The sequence below is a fragment of the Vulpes vulpes genome, chromosome 14 (genome assembly GCF_048418805.1).
Source record: "Vulpes vulpes isolate BD-2025 chromosome 14, VulVul3, whole genome shotgun sequence".
Classification (NCBI taxonomy): domain Eukaryota; kingdom Metazoa; phylum Chordata; class Mammalia; order Carnivora; family Canidae; genus Vulpes; species Vulpes vulpes.
This window is the reverse complement of record NC_132793.1, coordinates 101,678,584-101,701,242: the sequence shown is the minus strand read 5'-3', so window position 1 is coordinate 101,701,242 and position 22,659 is coordinate 101,678,584. Positions and strand designations below refer to the sequence as shown.

At 44.2% G+C, this 22,659-nt stretch overlaps 1 protein-coding gene across 2 annotated transcripts in view; it reads left to right on the top strand.

The window, feature by feature from the left end:
* Nucleotides 1-3,682: 3,682 nt before the first annotated feature.
* CRTC3 (CREB regulated transcription coactivator 3) overlaps nt 3,683-22,659 on the top strand; it is a 98,534-nt gene continuing 79,557 nt past the window's right edge. The window contains exons 1-2 of one of the 2 annotated variants that reach the window (XM_072737342.1): nt 3,683-3,981; nt 13,818-13,916. In XM_072737342.1, coding sequence (XP_072593443.1) covers nt 3,850-3,981; nt 13,818-13,916 — 231 coding nt within the window. In that variant the 5' untranslated portion in view covers nt 3,683-3,849. The remainder of the gene's footprint in view (nt 3,982-13,817; nt 13,917-22,659) is intronic. The other variant, XM_072737341.1, reaches the window with a different exon arrangement.

Sequence of the window (22,659 nt, the reverse complement as noted above, 5' to 3'; positions counted from 1 at the left end):
CGCCCATTTATTCTTTCTCCTCTCAAATAGATATAAAATCTTTAAAAAAAAAAGAAATATTCAGAAACTAGGACAAAGCTCTTAGAAGTTAAAAATATAGCAGAAATAAAAGTTCAATAGCAGGGCCAGAGGAAAAAGTTCAGAAAATGTATCAGGAAACAGCAACAAAAGAAAAAGAAAATAGAAGAGAAAATAGAAGAAAATTAGAAGAGTACCTTAGAAGATGTATTAACTGACTAATAGATTTTCCAGAAAGAGAGAGCAAAGTAAATGAGAAGAAAATTATCAAAAAAATAAGAGATTTTTGTGGTGCCTGGGTGGTTAAGCAGTTGACTTTGGATTTCAGCTCAGGTGGTGATCTCAGGGTCCTGGGATGGAGCCCCACAATGGGCTCTCTGCTCAGTATGGAGTCTGCTTGAGGATTCTCCCACTCTTCCTCTGTCCCCCCCTCCCTGCTTGTGCTCTCTCTCTCTCTCTAAAATAAATCTTAAAAAAAGACGATTTTTCAGAACTGAAGGATACAAGTGTCCAGTTTCTACACACACATCACTGCCCAGCACACTGGCCAACAACAAAAGCCCCACACCAAGGCAAACATCATAAAACATCAGCACATTAAGCCTTCAGAGAATGGGGGTGGAAAAACACAAATAAACAATAAGGGCCCTCAAAAACCAGGTCACCCACAAAGGAAACAGTGTGAATGGCCTTCTCAATAGCAATGCTAGAAGTGAGAAAACAGTGAAGCAATGCATTCTCAGATCTAAGTGAACAGGATTTCCAATGAAGAAGGCTATTCTTAGCCACACTATCAATCAAATATGAGGGTAAAATAAATAGACGCAGACACACACAGTTGTGAGGATTTTGCTTTATGTACTCTTTTTCCCCCCCTCAGGAAACTATTGGAGAATGTTCTCCACTAAAATGGAGTACATGAAGCAGGAGTACAATCTGGGGTGTGGGAAGCAGGTCAGAGGACCAGGGATGAAGGGGTCCCTCAGGATGATGGTGGGAGCAGTGCCAGCACCAGGTCAGGGCAGCAGGCCCACAGAGTGACCAGTCCAGGGCGGAACAAGAAGTGAAAGTGCTCTAGGAGAGAAGGTTCCCCCAGACTGACCATTCACAGGCTCAGTCATGTCTTCCACTGTTCTACTGGAGAGTTTGGGAAAGGATTTGTAATGGGGTGAGAGAAATCTAAGCATACAAAAACCAGAGGCAGTAATTAACTCCCCCCTCCCCCCTGCCCCACAACTGTACAAAAATGGAACTATAGTACGCTATTACAAACACTACCGACATACCAAAAATTATCATATAACGACATTGAAAGAGTGGGAGCAGGGAACATCATACTTTTGTTGAGAATACAAAACGGCCAGAGCATCCCCTTCCATAATAGAAAATGAATAGTCAAAATTTAAAACTGAAAAACAAAATCAGAAGACAGCAGGACAAGCTTATTTATAGTGGGAAATGGGAATTACTTCTTTTAAAAATTATAGGCCTTGTAAAACTGTTGTAGTCACAACAGTACTTATTTGATTAAAAAATTGAAAATGATCAGGTTAGCCATAATAAGAATGGAAATGGGATGGATATCTTCCAGATCAGATCAGGGAAATGTGAAAGTAAAAACCAGCCATTCAATACCATGAAATGCAGATGTGGCAGCTAAGTGCGTTGGGGAGTTGCTGGACGATTATGATGGGGTTAGCTCATTACCCATTCCTGGGTCCTTCTGGGCCTTCCTGTGTGTAAGAAGATAGGATTCTGAATGCTATTTTGGTTCTTCCAGTCAAATTTTCTCTTATTTTACTTGTAAGGTGGAAGTGAAGCAGAGCCTGGGCGTGTGCTGTTTCTGTGGGCGAGGACTGCTGTGGAAGTGTCTGATTTCTCCGTGGTGGCTTATCATGACACAAGCTACACGGTTTCAGGAGCTGGCAAGTGTAGTGACAGCTTTCTAATTTAATAAGTGGCTTCCAGATTTCAGAAGGGGCAGTGGCTCTTTAGGTGGCCTGGTTCTACAGCATGCCTCTCAAAGTCACTCCTGAATGTTCAACCTAGAATCTGTTTCTTTCGCCCTCAAGAGAAATCCTCAAGCTATTATTTTATTTTATTTTATTTTATTTTATTTTATTTTATTTTATTTTATTTTATTTTATGTTTTTATTTTAAAGAGTTTGAAGATTTTATTTATTTAATCATGAGAGACACACAGAGAAAGGCAGAGACATAGGCAGAGGGAGAAACAGGCTCAAAGAGGAGAGACCAATGCAGGGCCCCAGGATCACCACCTGACCCAAAGGCGGATGCTGGACCACTGAGCCACCCAAGTGCCCCTCAAGCCATTTTTATACCCTATGATAAATCCTTTTGGACTTCATCTAGAATGAATTCTCTTCTCTGAAACTGAACCCGGACAATATAACAGGAAGGTAGGAAATAAGATTTAAAGTACCGTAGATACCACAACAGAAAAGTTCAATTATAATTAGAATTAATCCAATCATAATAAGAGAAGCTAAACCCTAGCTACTAGAGATATAGCATCAGATTAAAATTTCTAAAAGATCCAGCTGTATGCTACGAGACACACAAAACACGGCGAAATACTGTAACACGGTAGTTAAAAGAATCATGAACGCAAACGAATCTCAAAAACATAATAGGAAATGAGAAAAGTTGCAAAAGATTATTTAGCAGGATGTCAGTTTTGTAAAACCGAAAGACAGAAATCGGCATTCTATGCAGCCGGCAGACCCACACGTCATATGTAATAACACTATAAAAACAGGAGTAGGGATGATAGGCACCAACTCGAGCGCAGTGACTGGGGAGGAAGGAGAAGTAATGAGGCTGGGGTGGGGCTTTAGTTAGGTCTGATTTTGCATTTCTTTAATAAATACCAAGTAAAAGGAGCAAAATGTTTTAGGTTTAATCTCGCGTGGGGGGCGTGGGGCGTCAGTATAACTACCGCGCCGGTCCGCGTGTCTGCGGCGTGTCCTAGTTTACACAACACAGGCCCACGCGCTGCAGGGTCCCGGCGGCCTCCCGGCCCCGCGCGGTCGCGGGGGAGCAGCTTCTGGGCTGCAGAGGCGGGGGGCGGCAGGGGGGCGCCCGGCCGCAGCCGGGGTCCGCGGAGGCCCCCGGGGAGGCCCGGGCTGAAGAGCGGAGAGCTGGCCCCGGGGCGGGGTGGCGGCTGCAGGCTGCGCTCATCGCCGGGGGGTCTAAACCCCGAGACCGCGAGCGGACCCGCCGAGGGCGCCGCGGCCCGGGAGCAGGCCCGCCAGCGGCCGTAGGCCCCGCAGCGCGGGAGGGCGGGAGGGCGGGAGGCGCGGGGGGGCGGGCTCGGGCTTCGGGGGCGCCGCGGCGGACCGGGCCGCGGGGGGGGGGGGGCCGCGGGGCCAGAGCCGGTTCTGCAGCCGCGACCCGAACCGCGCGCCAGGGTCCCCCCCGCTGGGGCCCGGCGGGCACACGGCGGCTCCCCCACGTCGGAGGCGGCGCGCTCTGCCCGCGGGGCTCGCCGGCCTGGGCCCGGCTGGGAGCGGCGGCTGCAGCCGGGCCGGGGCCGGGGCCGGGCCGGGGCCGGGGCCGGGGCCGGGGCCGGGCGGCGGGCGGCGGGCGGCGGGCGGGCGGGCCGGGCCGAGGGCGGGGCCGGCCGCGCGGGGGCGGACCTCGGCGCGCTCGCGGCCGCTCGCTGGCTGGGGGCCGCGGCGGCTGGTCTGCCGGGTCGCGCCGGAGGACTGGCCTTCGGGCGGCGGCTCGGGCGGCTGCGGAGCGACGCGCGGGCCGACGCGCAGGCCCCGCGCCCGCCGTGTCCCCCTCCCGCCGGGCCGGGCCCGCGCCATGGCCGCCTCGCCGGGCTCGGGCAGCGCCAACCCGCGGAAGTTCAGCGAGAAGATCGCGCTGCACACGCAGCGGCAGGCCGAGGAGACGCGGGCCTTCGAGCAGCTCATGACCGACCTCACCCTGTCGCGGGTGAGCGCGGGGGCCCGGGCGGGGACGGGGCGCGCGGGCGGCGGCGGCGGCGGCGGCGGCGGGGCCAGGCCCGGGGCGCGCGGGGAAGCGGAGCCGGGCGGGGCGGGGCGGGGGCCGCGAGCGGGGCCGCCGCGGCCGCGGCCTGGGCGCGTCCCCTCCCGCCGGCCCCGGCCCCCGGCCCCCGGCCCCCGGCGGAGCCCGCGGGGGCGGCTGGGGCGCGGGGCCCGAGGGCCGGGGCCGGCCGCGCGCGGCGGGCGGCGGCGCGAGGGCGGCCGGAGGGGGAGGGCGAGCCGAGCCCCGGGAGGAAATCACAAACAGCTCGCGGGCGGGCGGCGCGGCTTCTCGTGGCTCCGCACATCCTCCGCCGGCCGCCTGTGGACGGCGGGGCCCGGGCAGAGCCGGGTGCGCCGTGCGCCGGGGCCGGGCGGGGGCGCGGTGCGGGCAGGGGTTGCGCGCCGAGCGAGGCCTTCCTCTGTGTCCCCGCGGAGGTGCCCCTCGCTGCGCTGGCCCGGCTCAGCCCGGGGATTTACCGAGACCTGGCAAGGTGCACGGCGTCGCTGGCGACGGAGGAGGGTCCAGGAGCAGTGAGTAAGGCGCGAGCCGGGACAAACACCCGGAGGTTGGGAAACTGCTGAGGGAGGCAGTGGAGGATGGAGAGCCAAGAGGAGTGTCCGCGCAGGGCTGCGGGGAGGAGGGTCAGCGCGAGCGGGCCAGGCCTTGAGGCTCCCGCGCGCTGACCTTGAAGGACCGTCGAGAACCCGGGGGAGGACACGCAGATGCTGGGCCGGGGCAGCCTCCCCGGGGAGCTGCGAGCGGACTTGCACGCTGCGGGGCCCGCGCGCTCGGCGGCAAGCACGTTACTTTTTTGGCCAAGCACGGTGTTTGGGAAAACTTCTTCTTGAGTCTTGTTGCCAGAACTTTTTAATTGGGAGATTTTCATATTCATAAAACCTACTTTTATTTTATTTTATTTTATTTTATTTTATTTTATTTTATTTTATTTTTTTATTTTATTTTCCCTTCCTCCCTTCCTCTCTTCCTCACTTCCTCCGGGCCCCCTTCCCCAGTCTCCCGCCTCCTTTTCTTCTTTTCCTATCTTTATATACATATACCTATACCTATACCTATACCTATACCTATACCTATACCTATACATATATATTAAAAATTGGGAGACCTGGTAGCAGTCTTCCTGAATTCCCATACGACAGCTTTTGGCTGGAGCTGGATGATGGTCGCCCCCTCCCCTGGAGTGTGGATTCTCTCTAGTTGACCACACCACACCCTGTCATGAGCTCCCGCACCACAGCTGGGTGTCATTTGCCATTTATCATGTTTTTGATGTTTTCTTTAAGTGAAGTAAAAGGGAAATGAAATATTTATTCTTTTTTTCTCATATTTTTATGGTAAGAAAAATATAGAGAGATAAAGAAGGCCGAGAGGTTTTTTTTTTTTTTTAATATTTTATTTATTTATTTGAGAGAGAGAGAGAGAGAGAGAGAGGGAGAAGCAGACTCCTCACTGAGCAGAGAGGCCTGATATAAGTCCTGGATACCAGGATCTAGAGATCATGACCTGAGCCCAAGGCAGATGCTTCATGAACTAAGCTGCCCAGGAACCCCAAGTCTAAGGATTTCAATAAAATTATTTTTTAACATCCTGAATAGCTTTACTCATTTATTATCTACTTGGTGTCCACAGGCATATACATACATGTGTGACCTTGGTTAGATTCAGGGATGAGCATGATGAGCTAGCTGAGAGCACATTGGGAATGGTTGGGTGAAAGCTGAGGCTTAACACTGGGATGTGTGTTGTTATGTGTTGTTTAGCTAAAATGTGTATACAAATACAGGCACTCTGTATATATACCTAGAGTTGATCCAATCTCCACCCAATTCATGAACCCTCTTTATTTATTTTTTTTAAAGATTTTATTTATTTATTAATGAGAGACAGAGAGAGATAGAGAGGGAGGCAGAGACACAGGCAGAGGGAGAAGCAGGCTCCATGCAGGGAGCCCGATGTAGGACTTGATCCTGGGACTCCAGGATGATGCCCTGGGCCGAAGGCAGGTGCTCAACAGCTGAGCCACCCAGGGATCCCCTATTTTTTATTTTATTTAAAAAATATTTATTCATGAGACACACGGGGTGGGGGGGAGAGAGAGGCAGAGACATCAGCAGAGGGAGAAGCCGGCTCTGTGCAGGGAGCTGGATGTGTGACTCGATCCCAGGACCCCGGGATCATGCTTTGAGCCAAAGGGCAGATGCTGAACCATTGAGCCACCCAGGTGTCCTCAAGAACCCTCTTTAAAGCATCCCTGATAGATAAAGCCATGAGTAATGTATAGACTTTTTATAAGGCAAAATTTTTTCACAGATCCTCTGTGTTTATTTAAATTAGTTATGTTACTTAAATATGTTCAGACATACACTTGTACATAAAGTCCTTTGATAGTGGCTGTGGTACAAGTACCATAACTAAAAGACATGCACAAAATAAAAAAAAATAAAAGAGATGCACAAAATAAATTCACTCAATGTTAAAAATGCAATAAATTCAAAATCATGTTAATTTTATATGACATAAGCTATTTTGCTGAACTCGATTGAAACTCTCAGTATGGATATGATGCTAGCCCCTATAGCTCAGGTTTTCTTGAGTTAGCAAGGCTGATCTGGTATGCCCCATGGGGTAACTCAATTCAGCCACTACTTTTCTCTATTCTAATTACGATAGAATTATGATGTCACTTTGCCCCTCACCTGGAACAGAGCATCATTTACATGTTAGTTCCTCCTGTGTTCTTTTTCTGCTACCAATTACAGGTAAAGTAATACTACTTTGGTCCACTGTGTTTATATTTTTTAATATATTAAAAAATTTTTTAAAGTAATCTCTATGCCAACCTGAGGCTCAAACTCACAACCCCAAGATCAAGAGTCACATGCCCTTCTAACTGAGCCAGCCAGGCACCCCAGGTCCAACATGTCTATAAACACAAGGGCAGAAGAGAACATTGAATTTGCCATGTTGTATTTGCTTATTTAAAAATTTTAAGGATTACTTTTATAATGAAATTTACAAAACTGAACACTTCTCATGGAGAACTCTTAAATTTCCAGGCATATGTCCATAAACCTCCAAGGGTCCAAAGATCCCAGATGGAGAAGAATCCATCTAGCTCATTATTGTATGTATGTATGTATTTATGAGAGTAGGGGAGGAGCAGAGAGAGAATCCTAAGCAGGCTCCATGCTCAGTGTGGAGTCAGTCTCACCCCTGAGATCATGACCTGAGCTGAACTGAGTTGAGTTCAAGTGCTCAACCACTTAGCCACCCAGGCAGCCCCCAACCACTTCGTTATTGGTACTAGATGACAGATACACTGACTCTCCATTATCAGCCCATGACAGACATCAATAATCAATCTAGATACTCTTTCCTCTCTGAGCCCGGGTTGGGTTCCAAGGCATTCTCTACATAATCAGAGCCAATCCTTTGGAGTTAGGATTAAATCCTATTTACCTAGTAGGTGGGATAGACTAGATTATGGGGAATATTTCACTGTAGCTTTAGGGGTTCAGCCTTATTAGGAAACAGTGGGAATATTTGAGAAGAGAATGCTAGGGGGATTACTTTAGTGGTGGTACCTGGGATAAAAAGTAGAGGCAGATATGCCTGGAAAGATGCTGTTCTGTTGTTCATTCATTAATTTGTCATTACTGGAATACCCTCTGTGGTTAATGGCAGGGAGAGGTGAAGACATGATGTCTTGCTTCAACGGTCTCATTTATTTGTTTATCAGATACTTATTGAGTCCCTAGTGTGTGCCAGAGGTTAGGATGGACACTGGAGATTTCAATAGTGAGCAAGCAAAATACAGTCTCCTCATGAATTTTAGGATTTAATGGAGAAAATAGTCCTTTGACAAGTAAGGACACGTTTTGATGAATATTACAAAAGGGGAAACAGATATAACTCTGGGAATGGATGGTAGGGAGTCCTCAACTCTTCTAGTGGCCTGAACGATTAGTATGGGGGTGGCAAACTATTCCATGGTATGAGGCTCAGCAGGGGGACAAAGAGGGTGATTTGAGTTGAGGCATTCACAGGGATCTGATTGTAGAGACAGGATTTGGGACTTGATCCTGAGGACAATGGAGAATCATGAAGGGGTGGGAGCAGGGGAGATTTGCATTTTAAAAGGATACCTTTAGCTCCAGAGTGGTGGATAGAACTGAGGGGAAGGTGGCAGAGAAACTATTTGGAGGTTGAGATAGTAGTCCAGGAGATGTGATGATGGCCTTGACACTAGGATGGGAACAAGAGGGAAGCAGAGGGGCAAACAGATCAATAGGGAGCTAGGAATGACCAGACTTGGCGAATGAATGATCCCCAGCTTTAAGACTTGAGCCATTTCAGGGTATCCTCCAGTAAGAACTGGAGCACTGGCTGAAGCAAGGTGGGAACAGAGGCCTCAGTGTCAGGAGTTGCTGGTTTTAGGTGCCTGTGAGGCATTTAAGTAGAGATAGTCCTGCAGGCAGTTGTTTATATGGCCCTGGAGCCATTGAAGGATCTCCAAATAAGGAGGGAAGTCTAGGCTAGTGATATAAATGTGGGAACCTTCAGTGTGTAGTTGTGGTAGTAGATTTCAGCTGCCTAAGAATTTCTAGAACGCATCTTGCAAATTGGTGACCTAAATTCTAATTTGGTCCTTGCGGGGATGTGGGGGTATGTGTGTGCCTGAATATGTTTAAAAAAAAAAATTAGGACCAAACAGTGAATATTGGGATTTTACATTGCAGTCTGGATTCTGGATTCTTTTGAAAAATGAAATCATCTAACAGCCCTCATCCTACATTTCTGCATGATAGCAGTTGACTGGAGCCCCATGATGGCTTCCCCCATTGGAAAGTGCATAGATGTGTTCAGTTTGCTACAGTTCCTTATGATTCCAGCAGCTTCGCTTACTTCTCTTCTGCACTTGGCCCCTGCAGACATTTGAGTTTGTAAGCTCTGCTGTAAAGTGAAATGTGGAAAGGGCCAAGAGAAGCCCAGGGAGCTCTACCATATAAAGAGGAGGTAGAATGGGGGGCCAGCAACCAGCTGAGCCCAATGCTGCTGACTCAGTTTGACATGATAAGGACGTGTCCTTTGTTCTAGTCAAGTGGAGGCCATTGGTAATGTTGGTGAGAGCCACTGTGTTCACAGTGAGCTGGTTGGAATGGAGGTTGTGAGGCATCCAGGACTGAATGGAAGGAAAGAGAGACAGGATAGGGAACTTGATCCAGAAGTTCGACATTGAAAGACAACTTGTAGTTTGGAGAAACCACAGGGTAAACACAGCACATCAATCTCCTGGAGTGTTAATTTAGCTGGAATATTTGGGGAGAATCATTTTTATATTAAAACAAACAAATATTAGATATGTTCTGTGGCAGTGCGGCCTCCAAGAGAGGAAAAAAGATTAGACATATTGGATCTGGGTTAAATATTGAGTGCTGTCTTTTTGCTATGTGCTATGCGGACTCCTTTGCGTTCATTATCTCATATGATTTTCACAATGGCCGAAGGGAACATGTATCTAGAATATTCTTCATTTTGCAGATGAGCAAACTGAGACTTGCAAGGTACGGTCACATGGCTGATTAGTGGCAGAGCTGGGGTTTGAATATGGCTGTGCCACTGAATGTCTGTGTACTCAACTGCTTTTATTGCCTTGTCCCCCCAAGGAGATCTACTTATACCAGCAGCATCTATTGAAAACACTTTCCCCATTGAATTGCTATGATACTTTTGTCAAAAATCAATTGGCCAGATATTGTATGGGTCTATTTTTGGACTCTCTTTTTTGTTCTATTGATCTGTATCTCTCTCTCTCTCTCTCTCTGACAGTAGCATGCTGCCAGAATTACTGTAGCTTTATGGTAAATCTGGAAACAAGGTAATAGTCTTCCAGCTTTGCTCTTTTTAAAGATTGCTTTCACTGTAGGTCAGATTGCTTTGGCTGTAGGTTTGTCTTTCACTGATCCATAAATTTTAGGATTCTGTTGTCAGTTTCTACAAAAAGACCTGCTGGGATTTTGGTTTGTGATTGGCTGTTATGAGACTTTTTTAAAAAATGAGTTAGTGAGGCTTGGATCTCATTTCATATAGATGTTGAAGGACATTAATCCACTAAAATGTGTGACTACAGGCTAAAGGTTGCTAACCTAAGTTAAAAGGTGAGGCATGTAGGGAAGAGGAGTGGAAAAGCCAGGAATGAGATAAATGGTTGCTGATGCTCGTGCATAGTGGAGGAATAATAGGGTGCAGTGAGGTCTTGGGCAAATTATAACTTAAGCCCTGTGCAAGGAGGCAGCTGCTTCTCAACTCCATGCATTGTTGCCATGCAAGTACATACATTCAGTGTTGTTTGATCTTTCAGTCAAGAGGAGTTGGAAATCCAGATTTTTATACAGTCTTCCAGTTTGAAATGAAAGTTTAAGTGGGTTAAACTTCATTTCATAAAGTTTGATTAAACTTTAAGTAGATTAGACTCACATGATACTGACCCACTCAAAATATTGAGTAGGTATCATGTGAGTCAAATAGAACCCTCTAAATGTGGCCCCTGTCCCGGCCAATCGGTGGCCTCTGCCTTAGGCTACTCATTCTTCAGTGCACATTTTCATCATCAGTAAGCATGCTGGTTTTGAAGACAATGTCTAAGGTTCTTTCTAGCTCATTGATTCTAGATTTCAAAAGAGGAAAATATGAAAGTGATTTAAGGGTTTAGAAGGTAGTTGAGAATATCAACAATGAAGATGATACTTTGAGAAGTTAATCCAGAGCTTTCCATGTTATATCCCACTGTCATGTCTGTTTTCTCTTTTAATCCTTCTTACGTTGTTTTTGTGGAGTAGACAGCAGAATAACTTACCCAACCACGTGGGAGCCTCAGGTTACAGAGTCAGATCTTCCAGTTGTGAATCCAGTACTCTTTTCCCTATAGCACAACAGTCTCTGAAGACTTGAGAATAGTCAGGTTGGGAGGGAGAGCAGGTGTGGGAGGGCCTCAGGCTCAGGTGAAAGCAGGTCTCTAGCTAGATTTAGAACTTAGCTTGGTTGAAGTGTCAAGGCTTTTGGGTAAAAGTTGAAGCCTTTATGAGAACTCTCTGAAGGCAAGAACTTTGGCGTATATTCATCCTAGTAAGAGTGCCTGGTACAGTGCTGAACACACAGTCAAATGTTTTTTTGTATAAGTGAATAAAAGGATGGATTGATGGAAGAAGGAATCAGTCTTGAGATCAAGGGGGTTGAGAATTTTGTCTAGAGAATTTCAAGGATAGAGAGTCAAATGCTTCTGGTAAGTGCTTTGAGAATGCCAAGATCAAAAGCTGAGACCTCATTCTTATAATCCAGCTGATAGATAGAAAGGCTAACTGTGTCCTTCTTCTCATATTTGACTCTTGGATCTGGGTTTTGATGAATAGATTATAGCTGCCTCCCAATGCAGTGTGTTTAAGAAATCAAATAACGATGGGTATGAGGAAGTTAAGGCCACTAAGGCAGAGGCCACAGATTGGCCGGGACAGGGGCCACATTTAGAGGGTTCTATTTGACTCAATGATACCTACTCAATATTTTGAGTAGGTCAGTATCATGTGAGTCTAAGTTTTGTATGCCTCTAAAACTTCCAACCAGATATAGGTTCTTATCTTTTGGAAATGCATATTGAAATATGGAATGATACAATATATGGATTTCTTTCGATGGGCTGCTATAGGTCATTGGAATAAAGATGAATCAAGACCGATCGTAAGGGGGATCCCTGGGTGGCTCAGCGGTTTAGCGCCTGCCTTTGGCCCACGTTGCGATCCCTGGAGTCCCGAGATCGAATCCCACGTCCAGCTCCCGGCATGGAGCCTGCTTCTTCCTCCTCCTGTGTCTCTGCCTCTCTCTCTCTCTCTCTCTCTCTCTCTGTCTATCATGAATAAATAAATAAATCTTTAAAAAAAAAAAGACTGATCATAAGATCATCGTGGAAGCTAGAAACTATTAGATGGGGTTTCATTATATTCACCTCTCTATATATTTGAAATTTTTCAAAGTAAATATAAAAACTGAACAAAATCAGAGCTTCAAAGGCTCAGCAATGCTTTTGATCAACCAAACTTCATTTTTCTCTGAGCTTGTAAATAGTATGATCATTGAGAGAGAAATGGAACAAAGGAAAGGACTATGGCAGATATAAGAATGTGGTGTTTTTTGTTTTGTTTTTTGCCTTTTTTTTTTTTAAAGAGAGAGAGAGAGGTGTGGGAGGGGAGGGGCAGAGGGAGAGGGAGAAAGAGAATCTTAAGCAGGTTCCATGCCCAGTGTGGAGCCAGTCTCACAACCCTAAGATCATAACCTGAGCCAAAATCAAGAGCCGGATGCTTAACCAGCCGAACCACCCAGGTGTCCAAGAATGTGGGTTTTGAGGTAGCCACAGCTTGGCCTCCTTTAGCTGTGTGACCTTGGGCAAATGTTGAACTTCCTTAAGTCTGGGTCTCCAGGTCTGTAAAAGCAGGTTGACATGGTCTCCCTTGGTGGTTGTGGAGAGGGTTAGGGATGAAATGGGCAAAGCATCCAAGGATAGCATCTGGTTCATCTATACAGTAGCTTTTATTTTTATTAGACAAAGGGACTAATAATGAAAGGCCTTCAGGGTTCCCATTGCCGCTTTATTCCCCACGTGAATTATAAGTGCCAAGGGTTATATAACCACAGGGCTATTTTATTATTTTAGAAACAGAGCCTTAAAGACCAGATTGGACCCCTTTGGGGTCTGCAAGAACTGTAACCAGTTTACTGCCTTTTGAAAAATGAAGCAAGGAGGAACTTGGAGAAGAAAGGCGTATGGACACCTGGGTAGCTCAGTGATTGAGCGTCTGCCTTCAGCTCAGGGCGTGATCCCTGGATCTGGGATCAAGTTCCGCATCGGGTTCCTTCCAGGGAGCCTACTTCTCCCTCTGCCTGGGTCTCTGCCTCTCTCTCTCTCTCTCTCTGTGTCTCTCATGAATGGATAAATAAAATCTAAAAAAAAAAAAAAAAAAAAGGCATATGAAAGCAGTGGGATGCCATTTGATACCTGTTGGGTTGACCTCCTTCTTTGCCACAGTTAAGGATGATATTCAAGGTTAGTGAGTTTTCTTGTGACACTGTTTTCTCACATATACTCTTTATACCTGCTGGGAAAGCATTTTGGTGTTATGTATTGAGAGCCATCTAAAAGCCCTTTCCCAAAAAAAAAAAAATAAAAGCCCTTTCCCAGAGACTTAGTTATCACTCTTTGTAATGTGTTCTTAGGAAATAATTCAGAAGAAGAAATGTTTAGCCATTAAAAAATGATTACTGTCATAGAAAAGAGTTAAGTGTAAGCATGCAAGATTGTACCTGAGTTATGATTACTGCCAGGCAGGTATTACACACACACGTAAGTGGAGTTTGGACAAGAGTACATGGAAGAGGAAACAGTTACTGTGTTAGAGTCATAGAGGATGGCTTAATTTTCAAGAGATTCTTTTACTGCTGATAGAGATTATGCCTGCACACCTACATATACTCAGAGACCTTACTATCATGGCTCATGGAACATTTGGAACATGGGTAAATCCTTTCCAAAAATGGATTAATCAAAAGGAAACCTAAAGGTTTCTACCTAACCTAAAGGTTCTACCTAAAGGTAGAAAAGAAATTGAAACTAAGACTTTCACTCTTGAACCATTTTGCAAAATACCCCTACTTCAGTGCTTCTCTCAGATCTTCGCTGTTATCTCTCAACCACCTTGAAATCTCTTTGTTTCCAGGTCCAATTTCAGAAGCTTCAGCAATTGCGCCTCACACAGTACCATGGAGGGTCCTTACCAAATGTGAGCCAACTACGGAGCAGTGCGTCAGAGTTCCAGGTACTTTCAGATACTTCCTTTCTCCAGGCTGAATCGAGTGTAAAAAGATAGGCAGCCATTGTCTTTAGGAGGATTGGATCTTCAAGGATAAACTGGGCATAGATACAGTTCAGTATTCTTCTGGGAAGCCCATCATTCTTTTCCTAGTTTCTGCAGCCTGACATAGGATTATCTCATGGTGTATTTGTATTTGTATTTTCCTCATGCTAAGGCAGCACTGTCCAGGAGAAATATACTGTGAGCCATGTATGTAATCCAGTCTTCTCTAGTAGCCACATTAAAGAAAAAGAAACAGGCACAATTAATTTTACTATTATTTAAATAACTTAAATAATTATTTAACCCAGTAGATCTGAAATGTTACCATTTCACCATATACTTGGTTTAACAAACATAAATGAGATAGTTCACATTCTTTTTTTAAATCTATACTAAATCTTTGAAATCTGGTATACTTCTGCACATCTTGGTTGAGACTGGCCATATTGCATGACCTTTCTGTGGTTGGTTTCTACCATGTTGGACAGTGCAGATCGAGGGCCCAGATAAGTGGTCTCTTTTGCATGTAGATTATTGCAGCGTCATAGGGTGCCTCAGTCATTCAGATCAATGGAGAACCTTGTTCTGAACAACATGGAATCAATATTTCAGACAGTGGTATAGAATACTGTTAAGATCCAAATTAGATATCCTAGTCTGAAAAATTAGGGGCCTGTCATCCAATTAAAACAATTTAAGATTTGGTTTTGAAGTTGGGATATAAACTTTAAGATAAGGGGTGAGTTGATTTATTTGAAGGCCTGTACATTTTAAAAATACTTCTTTCTTTGCTGTAAAAGCTGGGTTCACTTGTTTGATGATGGTCCCATAAGGCAAAAGTATTATTTGAAATAGAGACTTCCATCTGAGAGTGCTAGCAAGGGTTGTTAAATATAATGGTTATTAGAAAAAGCACAACGTGAACATATTTGTACCCTGTTACACTGAATCTTGTCTTTCATATATTGACATTGGTATCTTGCTGTACTATACACACACACACACACACACACACACACACACACACACACACTATATGTCTGGATCGGAGGTCTACCTCTAGACCAGACAATCTTCTACATTGGCCTATTGGATCATTCAGTATCCAGATAAAGTAGGTATCTGCTTTATGCTGGATCACATGCTTCTGAAAACAGAACACTGTCAAGGTTTGCAGTGTTTGAGATCCCGATTCTGTGATACTTTATAGTCAACTTTAGAGGAATATAGGTAGAACTTAATATCCTGCCCCTGTCCTGTTGCAGTGGGGGATGGGATGAACTAACAACCCTTGGCCTTCCCATGATTCTTTCTTTGAATAATTCTTCTGCCTCTCCTCCCCCCTCATTCTTCTTATTGCTTTGAATCAATCACAAACTTAGAGAAAAGTTGAAAGTTCAGTACAAATAACTGTTTTTTTCCCCCTTGAGAAAATACATTGCTAACCTGATTCTCTCTCAACCCCAAATATTTTACTGTGTATTTTTCTACAAGCAAGGACGTTGTCTCTCATAACCCAAACAGAGCCATCAAAATCAGAAAATTAACAGCGGAAAGTTATGACCATCTGATCCACAGACTCCATTCACATGTGGTTTTACCTCGAGTTCCACTGCTTGCTGTCCTCTGCAGCAGATGGATCCAGTTTAGAATTGCATGTATTTATTGTCCTGAGTCTCCTTCAGTCCAAAACAGTTTTTCAGTCTTTTATTTTTGATGTTAAAGAAATTATTTTTGACTTTTATAACCTTAGCCACTTTTGAAGAGCACCAGCCAGGTATTTTGCAGAATCTCCCTCAGTTGGGGTTTGTCTGATGCTTCTTCATGATTCGATTCAGATTGGTGTCTTTGGCAGGAATAGCACGGAAGTGATGCTGTTATCTAAGTAGCCCTTTAAGTGGGTGATTGTCTTTTGTCCTATGACTGATGGTGTTCACTTTTATTAATTGCGGTGGTGGTACTCTTCCCCTTTGTAGTTAACAAATGTTTTGTGAGGAGATACCTTATCCTGGTCCTTATTAAACTTTCATATGTCCTTTTATTTATTTCTGTATAGCTGGTTTGTAGCTTCTTATTTTATTCAATGGGTTATAATCTAGAATTATTATTATTATTTTGATGATCACATTATCTCAGTGCAAGCCCTCTTCTTGGGATTCTTGACAAACTGAGGAGAACAAGGGAATTCTAAACACAGATTTTTTTTTTTTGGTAAACTTTTTTTGAGGTATAATTTACCTACAATGCAATTGACCTTTCTTTTTAAAGATTTACCTATTTATTTATTGAGAGAGAGAGAGAGAGCACGAGTGCAAATGAGTGTGGGAGCAGGGAGAGGAGCAGAGGGAGAGGGAGAAGCAGACTCTCCACTGAGCAAGGAGCCCCACGAGGGATGCGATCCCAGGACCCCGAGACCCGGACCTGAGCCGAAATCAAGAGTTGGATGCTTAACTGACTGAGCCACCCAGGCACCCTTCTGTTGACCTTTCTTAGGCATTACAGTTCTGTGTTGTATAACCACCACCATAGTCAATATATAGAACAGTTTCATCATCCCCCAGAAGTTCCTTTATGTTCCTTTGTAATCTGCCTCCACCAATCTGCCTTCTGGAAACCACTGATCTGCAGTTTTGCCCATTCCAGTGTGTCCTATAAAGGGAATTAAAAGTGTGTAATCTTTTGAGTTCTCCTTTCACTTAGTATATTGCATTCGAGATGCATCCCTGTCATTGAGCATGTTAGTTTCCTAGAGCTGCCCTAACAAAGTACCATAAACGGGGTGGCTTAAAACAGCAGAAATTCATTCTCTTGTAGTTCTGAGGCTAGAAGTCTGTGATCAAGGTGGCAGTAGAAGCATGCTATCTGATGGCTCTAGGGAAGAATCCTTCCTTGCCTCTTCCTAGCTTCTGCTGGTTGTTGCCAGCCCTTGATGCCCTTTGGTTTGTAGCTCCCTCACTTCAGCCTCTTCTTTCATTCCATATAACTGTCTTCCTTGTGTCTCTGTCCAAGGCTCCCTCACCCTTGTCCTTTAAAGCCACCAGTCATTGGATCGAGGGCCCACTCTAATCCAATACGATCTTGTCTTAAGTTGATTACATTTGTAAAGATTCTGTTTCTAAATCAGATCACATTCACAGGTATGGGGCCTTAAGGCTCAAGGGTATCTTCAGGGGAACAGGATTCAACTCACTGCATTACATTTATCTGTAGTTTATTTTTATTTATTTATTTTTATTGCTGAGTAGTATTCCATTGTATGGGGGTACTGTAATTTCTTTATCCATGCATCACTTGATGGGCATTTGAATGGTTTCCACGCTTTGGTAATTGTGAATAAAGATACTCTCACATAGAGTTTTTATGTAAATACCTAGTAGTGCCGGATCATATGGCAAGTGTATCTTTAACTTTATTAAGAAACTGCCAAACTGTTTTATAATGTTTCTGTACTGTTTCACATTCCCACCAGCTGTGTGGGAGAGTTCAGGTGATTCTGCACTGCTCTCCAGCACTTCATACTCCAGTATTTCAGGGTTGTTGTTTTTTAACTGTGGCATAAAACGCAACATAAAATTTACCATCTTAATCATTTTTAAGTATATAGTTCAGTGGTGTTAAGTATATTCACATTGTTGTGCCACCAGTCTCCAGAACTTTCTCATCTTACAAAACCGGAACCCAGTACCTATTAGACTACAACTCCTGATTCCCCCTGCCCCCACCCCCGCCCCCATAAGCACAGTGCTACTTTCTACTTCTGTGAATTTGACTACTCCAGGCACTTCATATAAGTGGAATTACACACTACTTGTCTTCTCATGACTGGCTTATTTCACCTGGCATGATGTCCTCAAGGCTCACCCATATTTTATAGCATGTGACAAGATTTCCTTTTTATTTAAGGCAAGTAGTTTTCTGTTGTATGTATGTATCACATTTTGTTTGTCCTTTTACCCATTGTGGATACTTGGGTTGCTCCCACCTCCTGGCTGTTGTGAATAATGCCGCTGTAAACATGGGTGTGAAAATATCTCAGAGACCCTGCTTTTAGTTCTTCTGGGTGTATTGCTGGATCATATGGTAATTCTATTTTAAATATTTTGAGTAATAGCCATTCTGTTTTCCACTGTGTCTGCACGGGTTTGTGTTCCCACCCAGTAGTACATGAGGCTTCTTTAGTCAACATCCCACTAATGGGTGTGAGGTGGTGATATTTCAGTTTAAAATATTTTTGTTATTCTAGTGCATGTGTAGTGGTCTTTTATTATGGTTTAAATTGTATTTTCCTGATAACTGGTTGTGTTGAACATCTTTTTGTGTGCTTATTTGCCACCCTGACATCTTCTTTGGTGAGGTGTCTGTTCAGATCTTTTGCCCAATTTTTAAATGAGTTGTTCATTTTCTTATTATTGAAAGTTATAAGAGTTCCTCATATTTTTTGGAGGAACCTTCCTTCCTTCCTTCCTTCCTTCCTTCCTTCCTTCCTTCCTTCCTCCCTCCCTCCCTCCCTCCCTTCCTCCCCCCGCCTTCCCTCCCTCCCTCCCGAGGAGAGAGTGTATGCATGAGTGGCACAGGGGTAGGGGGCAGAGGGAGAATCTTAGGCAGGCTCCAGCATGGAGCCCATGATGGGGCTCGATCTCATGACCTTACCCAAATCAAGAGTCAGGCACCCAAGGTAACTGAGCCTTCCAGGTGCCGCTCATTTTCTCAACCAAGTCTTAAAGAGCAAAAGTTCTTAATTTCAATGAAGCCCAGTTGATCAATTTTGCTGTTTTATGATTTGTACCTTTTGTGTCTTATCTAAGAATTATATGCTTAACTCAAGATCACAGAGATGTTTTTCCTACGTGGTGTTCTGGAAGTTTTATAATTTTAGGTTATATGCTTAGATAATTTCAAGTTAATTTTTTTTCAATGTAGTACAAAGTATGAGTTGAGGACCACATTCTTTGCATATGGAGGTTGAGTTGCGCCAGCACCAGCACCATTTGTGAGAAGACTTTTCTTTCCTATTGAATTACCTTGGCACCTTTTTTTTTTTTTTAATTTATTCATGAGAGACACAGAGGCAGAGACACAGGCAGAAGGAGAGGGAGAAGCAGGCTCCATGCAAGGAGCCCAATGTGGGACTCGATCCCAGGACTCCAGGATCATGCCCTGGGCTGAAGGCAGGCGCTAAACTGCTGAACCACCCAGGGATCCCCCATCCTTGGCACTTTTGTTGAAAGTCAGTTGACCATGTTTGTGTGGGTCTGTTTCTGGACTTCATCTTCCATTGATCTCCATGCCCCTCATTTTACTAATACCATACTTTTTATCTATTGATCTGCCTATTTATTTATTTTTTAAAGATTTTATTTTTGAGCAATGTGTACACCCAACCTGGGGCTTGAACCAATAACCCCAAGATTAGGAGTTGCATACTTTTCTGACTGAGCCAGCTAGGTGCCCCTAATACCACACTTTTTTAAGAAGTTGAGATATAATTGACATATAACATTATATTAGTTTTAGGCGTGGAATGTAATGACTCGATATTTGTATGTATTACAAAATGATCACCACAATAAGACTAGTTAACTTCTGTCACCAAACAGTTACAAAAATTTTTTTTCTTGTAATGAGAAATTTTAAGATTTACTCTCTTAGCAGCCTTCAAATAGGCAATACAGTTTATTAACTATAGTCACCATACTGTACATTAGCTCATGGCTTATTTTACAACTAGAAATTTGTGCCTTTTAACCCCCATTACCCATTTCATCTACCACCCACCCCTTTAAGATTCCACATAAAAGTGAGAACCTACTAATACTAAACTGTCTTGATTGCTATATCTTTACAGGAAGGCTTGGACTCAGGTAGTGAGAATTCTCCAACTTTGTTCTTTTTAAAAGTTGTGTGGCTTATTTTAGTTCCTTTACTTATCCATACAATTGTAGAATCAGCTTGTTGACTTCTATGAAGAAAACCTGCTGGGATTTTAGATGGGGTTGTGTGGAATCGTAGACCAGGTTGGGGAGAATTGACATTTCAATAATAAATCTCAATAATAATGAGCCTCCCAGTCCATAAACGTGGTACAGAAGCATGAATTGTAATTCAAGTGAAGTTGCTTATAATGATTTATTTACACATAGTCCTCTTCTCTTTCTCTCGTGTTTATAGATCACTTTGGAGTTTACCAGATACTTTCACATCTATTATTTTACTTGATCTTCACTACAACATTTGTTTGGTAACCATTGTACCATTTTAATATCGGTGAAAGACCAATTTTCTATCCTAATGAAGGATCTCAAAGCACATTCTTTTCCTCCAACCCAGTGGGCACTTTTACAGAGAACACAGACTTATCAGATAAGTAAGCCAAAGCAAGCTTTTCAGGCTGCCTTCTGATAATCTTCAGCGAGGGGTGGGTCATCAGGCAGGGGTGGCTAGGATACAGCCCTCCTATCTCTAGGCAAGGCACAGCATCTGTACAGTGAAGGCAGAGAGGAGGAAGTGGCATTATCTTCCTCTCCGAAAGCAAGGGCTGTGTCTTCGGGTTAGGGGAGAACCAACTGTTCTGCAGCATGTTCTAGCCTGCCTAAGAGCTCAGGCACCTGTTTGTTGTGTGACCTGATTGTCAGGCAGCTACACAGAGAGGGGCAGAGGGCTTCTCTCTGCGTAGGGATAACCCTTCAGAGCCTCCACGCAACCTACCTAGTCCTTTTGAATTCTATCCCTAAAAACTAATCATACTTTTTATATTTCTGATTACTACATTTTAACAAAATTGCATCATCTTGTTTATAACTGAGGGTATTTGAGTTCTCACTGAATTAGAGAACAGTCTGGTAGCCAAAGGGAGAAAGGTGGGTTGCAGGGCAGTCAAGGTGGGGAAGGCCAGCTCCAGGCCAGTGATTTTTCTAGCCCTGATGCCAACATGAGAGCGTAGAATGAGGCCCAGAGTTTGCACAGTAAGTACGTGAGAAAACCAGAACTTAAAAATCAAGTCTGGCTCCTAGTTCAATTTTTATGGCTTTCCTTTCAGTTTTTATAATATTCTTTAAAAAAAAATTGGTAAAATATGTATGAGTCAAATTCCAACAAATGGAAAACGTTTGTAGTAATATTAATCTGAAAATACTGTTGATAGTAGCTAGCATTTATTGAGCAGGTGCTGTGTGCCAGACACTGCATTACACTCTCTGCGTAGGTTATTTAATTTTTACAAAAACCCTTTGGGGCTCTTACTGTCAGGGGCTAGTCTCATTTTTCTAGAACATTTTGCTTTTCATGATTTGTTTTGCATTTGGCACATGAAACTTTAATCAGGCCCAACAGTTGCCAAATCCACAGAAAAGAGGTAATATCCCTGTTCACATTTTAGCTCTTTTCTTTCTCTCTCTGTCTCTCTCTCTCTCTCTTTTTAAAGATTTTATTTATTTATTCATGAGAGAAACAGAGAGAGGCAGAGACACAGGCAGAGGGAGAAGCAGGCTCCATGCAGGGAGGCCCTGGCTGAAGGTGGCACTAAACTGCTGAGCCACCTGGGCTGCCCTGTCTCTCTCTCCCTCCCTCTCTCTCTCTCTCTCTTTTTTTGTCTCTCTCTCTCTTTTGAAGATTTTATCCATTTGGGGTGCCTTGGTCATTTGGTTAAATGTCGGCCAGCTGGGGTCATGATCCTGGGGTCCTGGGATTGAGTCCTACATCCAGCTCCCTCCTCAACGGGAGTCTGCTTCCTTCTCCCCCGCAACTTGTGCTCTCTCTCTTAAATAAATAGGTAAAATATATTGTTAAAAGATTTTACTTATTGGGCTGCCCGGGTGGCTCAGCAGTTTAGCGCCGCCTTCAGCCCAGGTCATGATCCTGGAGACCTGGGATTGAGTCCCACGTTGGGCTCCTTGTGTGGAGCCTGCTTCTCCCTCTGCCTGCTTCTCCCTCTGCCTGTGTCTCTGTCTCTCTGTCTCTCTGTGTGTCTCTATCTTTAAAAAAAAAAGATTTTATTTATTAATTTGAGAGAGAGAGCACGAGCAGGGGAGAGGGGCAGAGGGAGAAGGAGGAGCAGACTCCACCCTGAGCAGAGAACCCCACTTGGGACTGCATCTCAGCCCCCAGGGATCATGACTTGAGCCAAAGATGGATGCTTAACCGACTGAACCACCCCAGGTGCCCTGGCTCTTTTCTTTCAATAGTTTTTACCAGGACATAAATATTTTTAACAAAATCAGCATCATATTTACTACACATATAGTTTTGTATCTTATTTTTTCACATCGTAAACATTTTCCCATATGTTTAAATGGTCTTTAAAAGAATTTCTGGTGGGGATCCCTGGGTGGCGCAGCGGTTTGGCGCCTGCCTTTGGCCCAGGGTGCGATCCTGGAGACCCGGGATAGAATCCCACGTCGGGCTCCCGGTGCATGGAGCCTGCTTCTCCCTCTGCCTATGTCTCTGCCTCTCTCTCTCTCTCTCTCTCTCTCTCTCTCTCTCTGTGACTATCATAAATAAATAAAAATTAAAAAAAAAAGAATTTCTGGTGGCCAACTGTATTCTATTACATGGGTGTCCCACAATTTAACATAAAGGTGTCCCTTATCATTGGACATTTGGGTTGTTTTCACTGCTTATTCGTAGGACATGTGTATATATAAATTGATCATGCACTAGGCCAAATAAATTCTCAGTAAATTAAAAAAAGAGAAATTGAATTCAAATA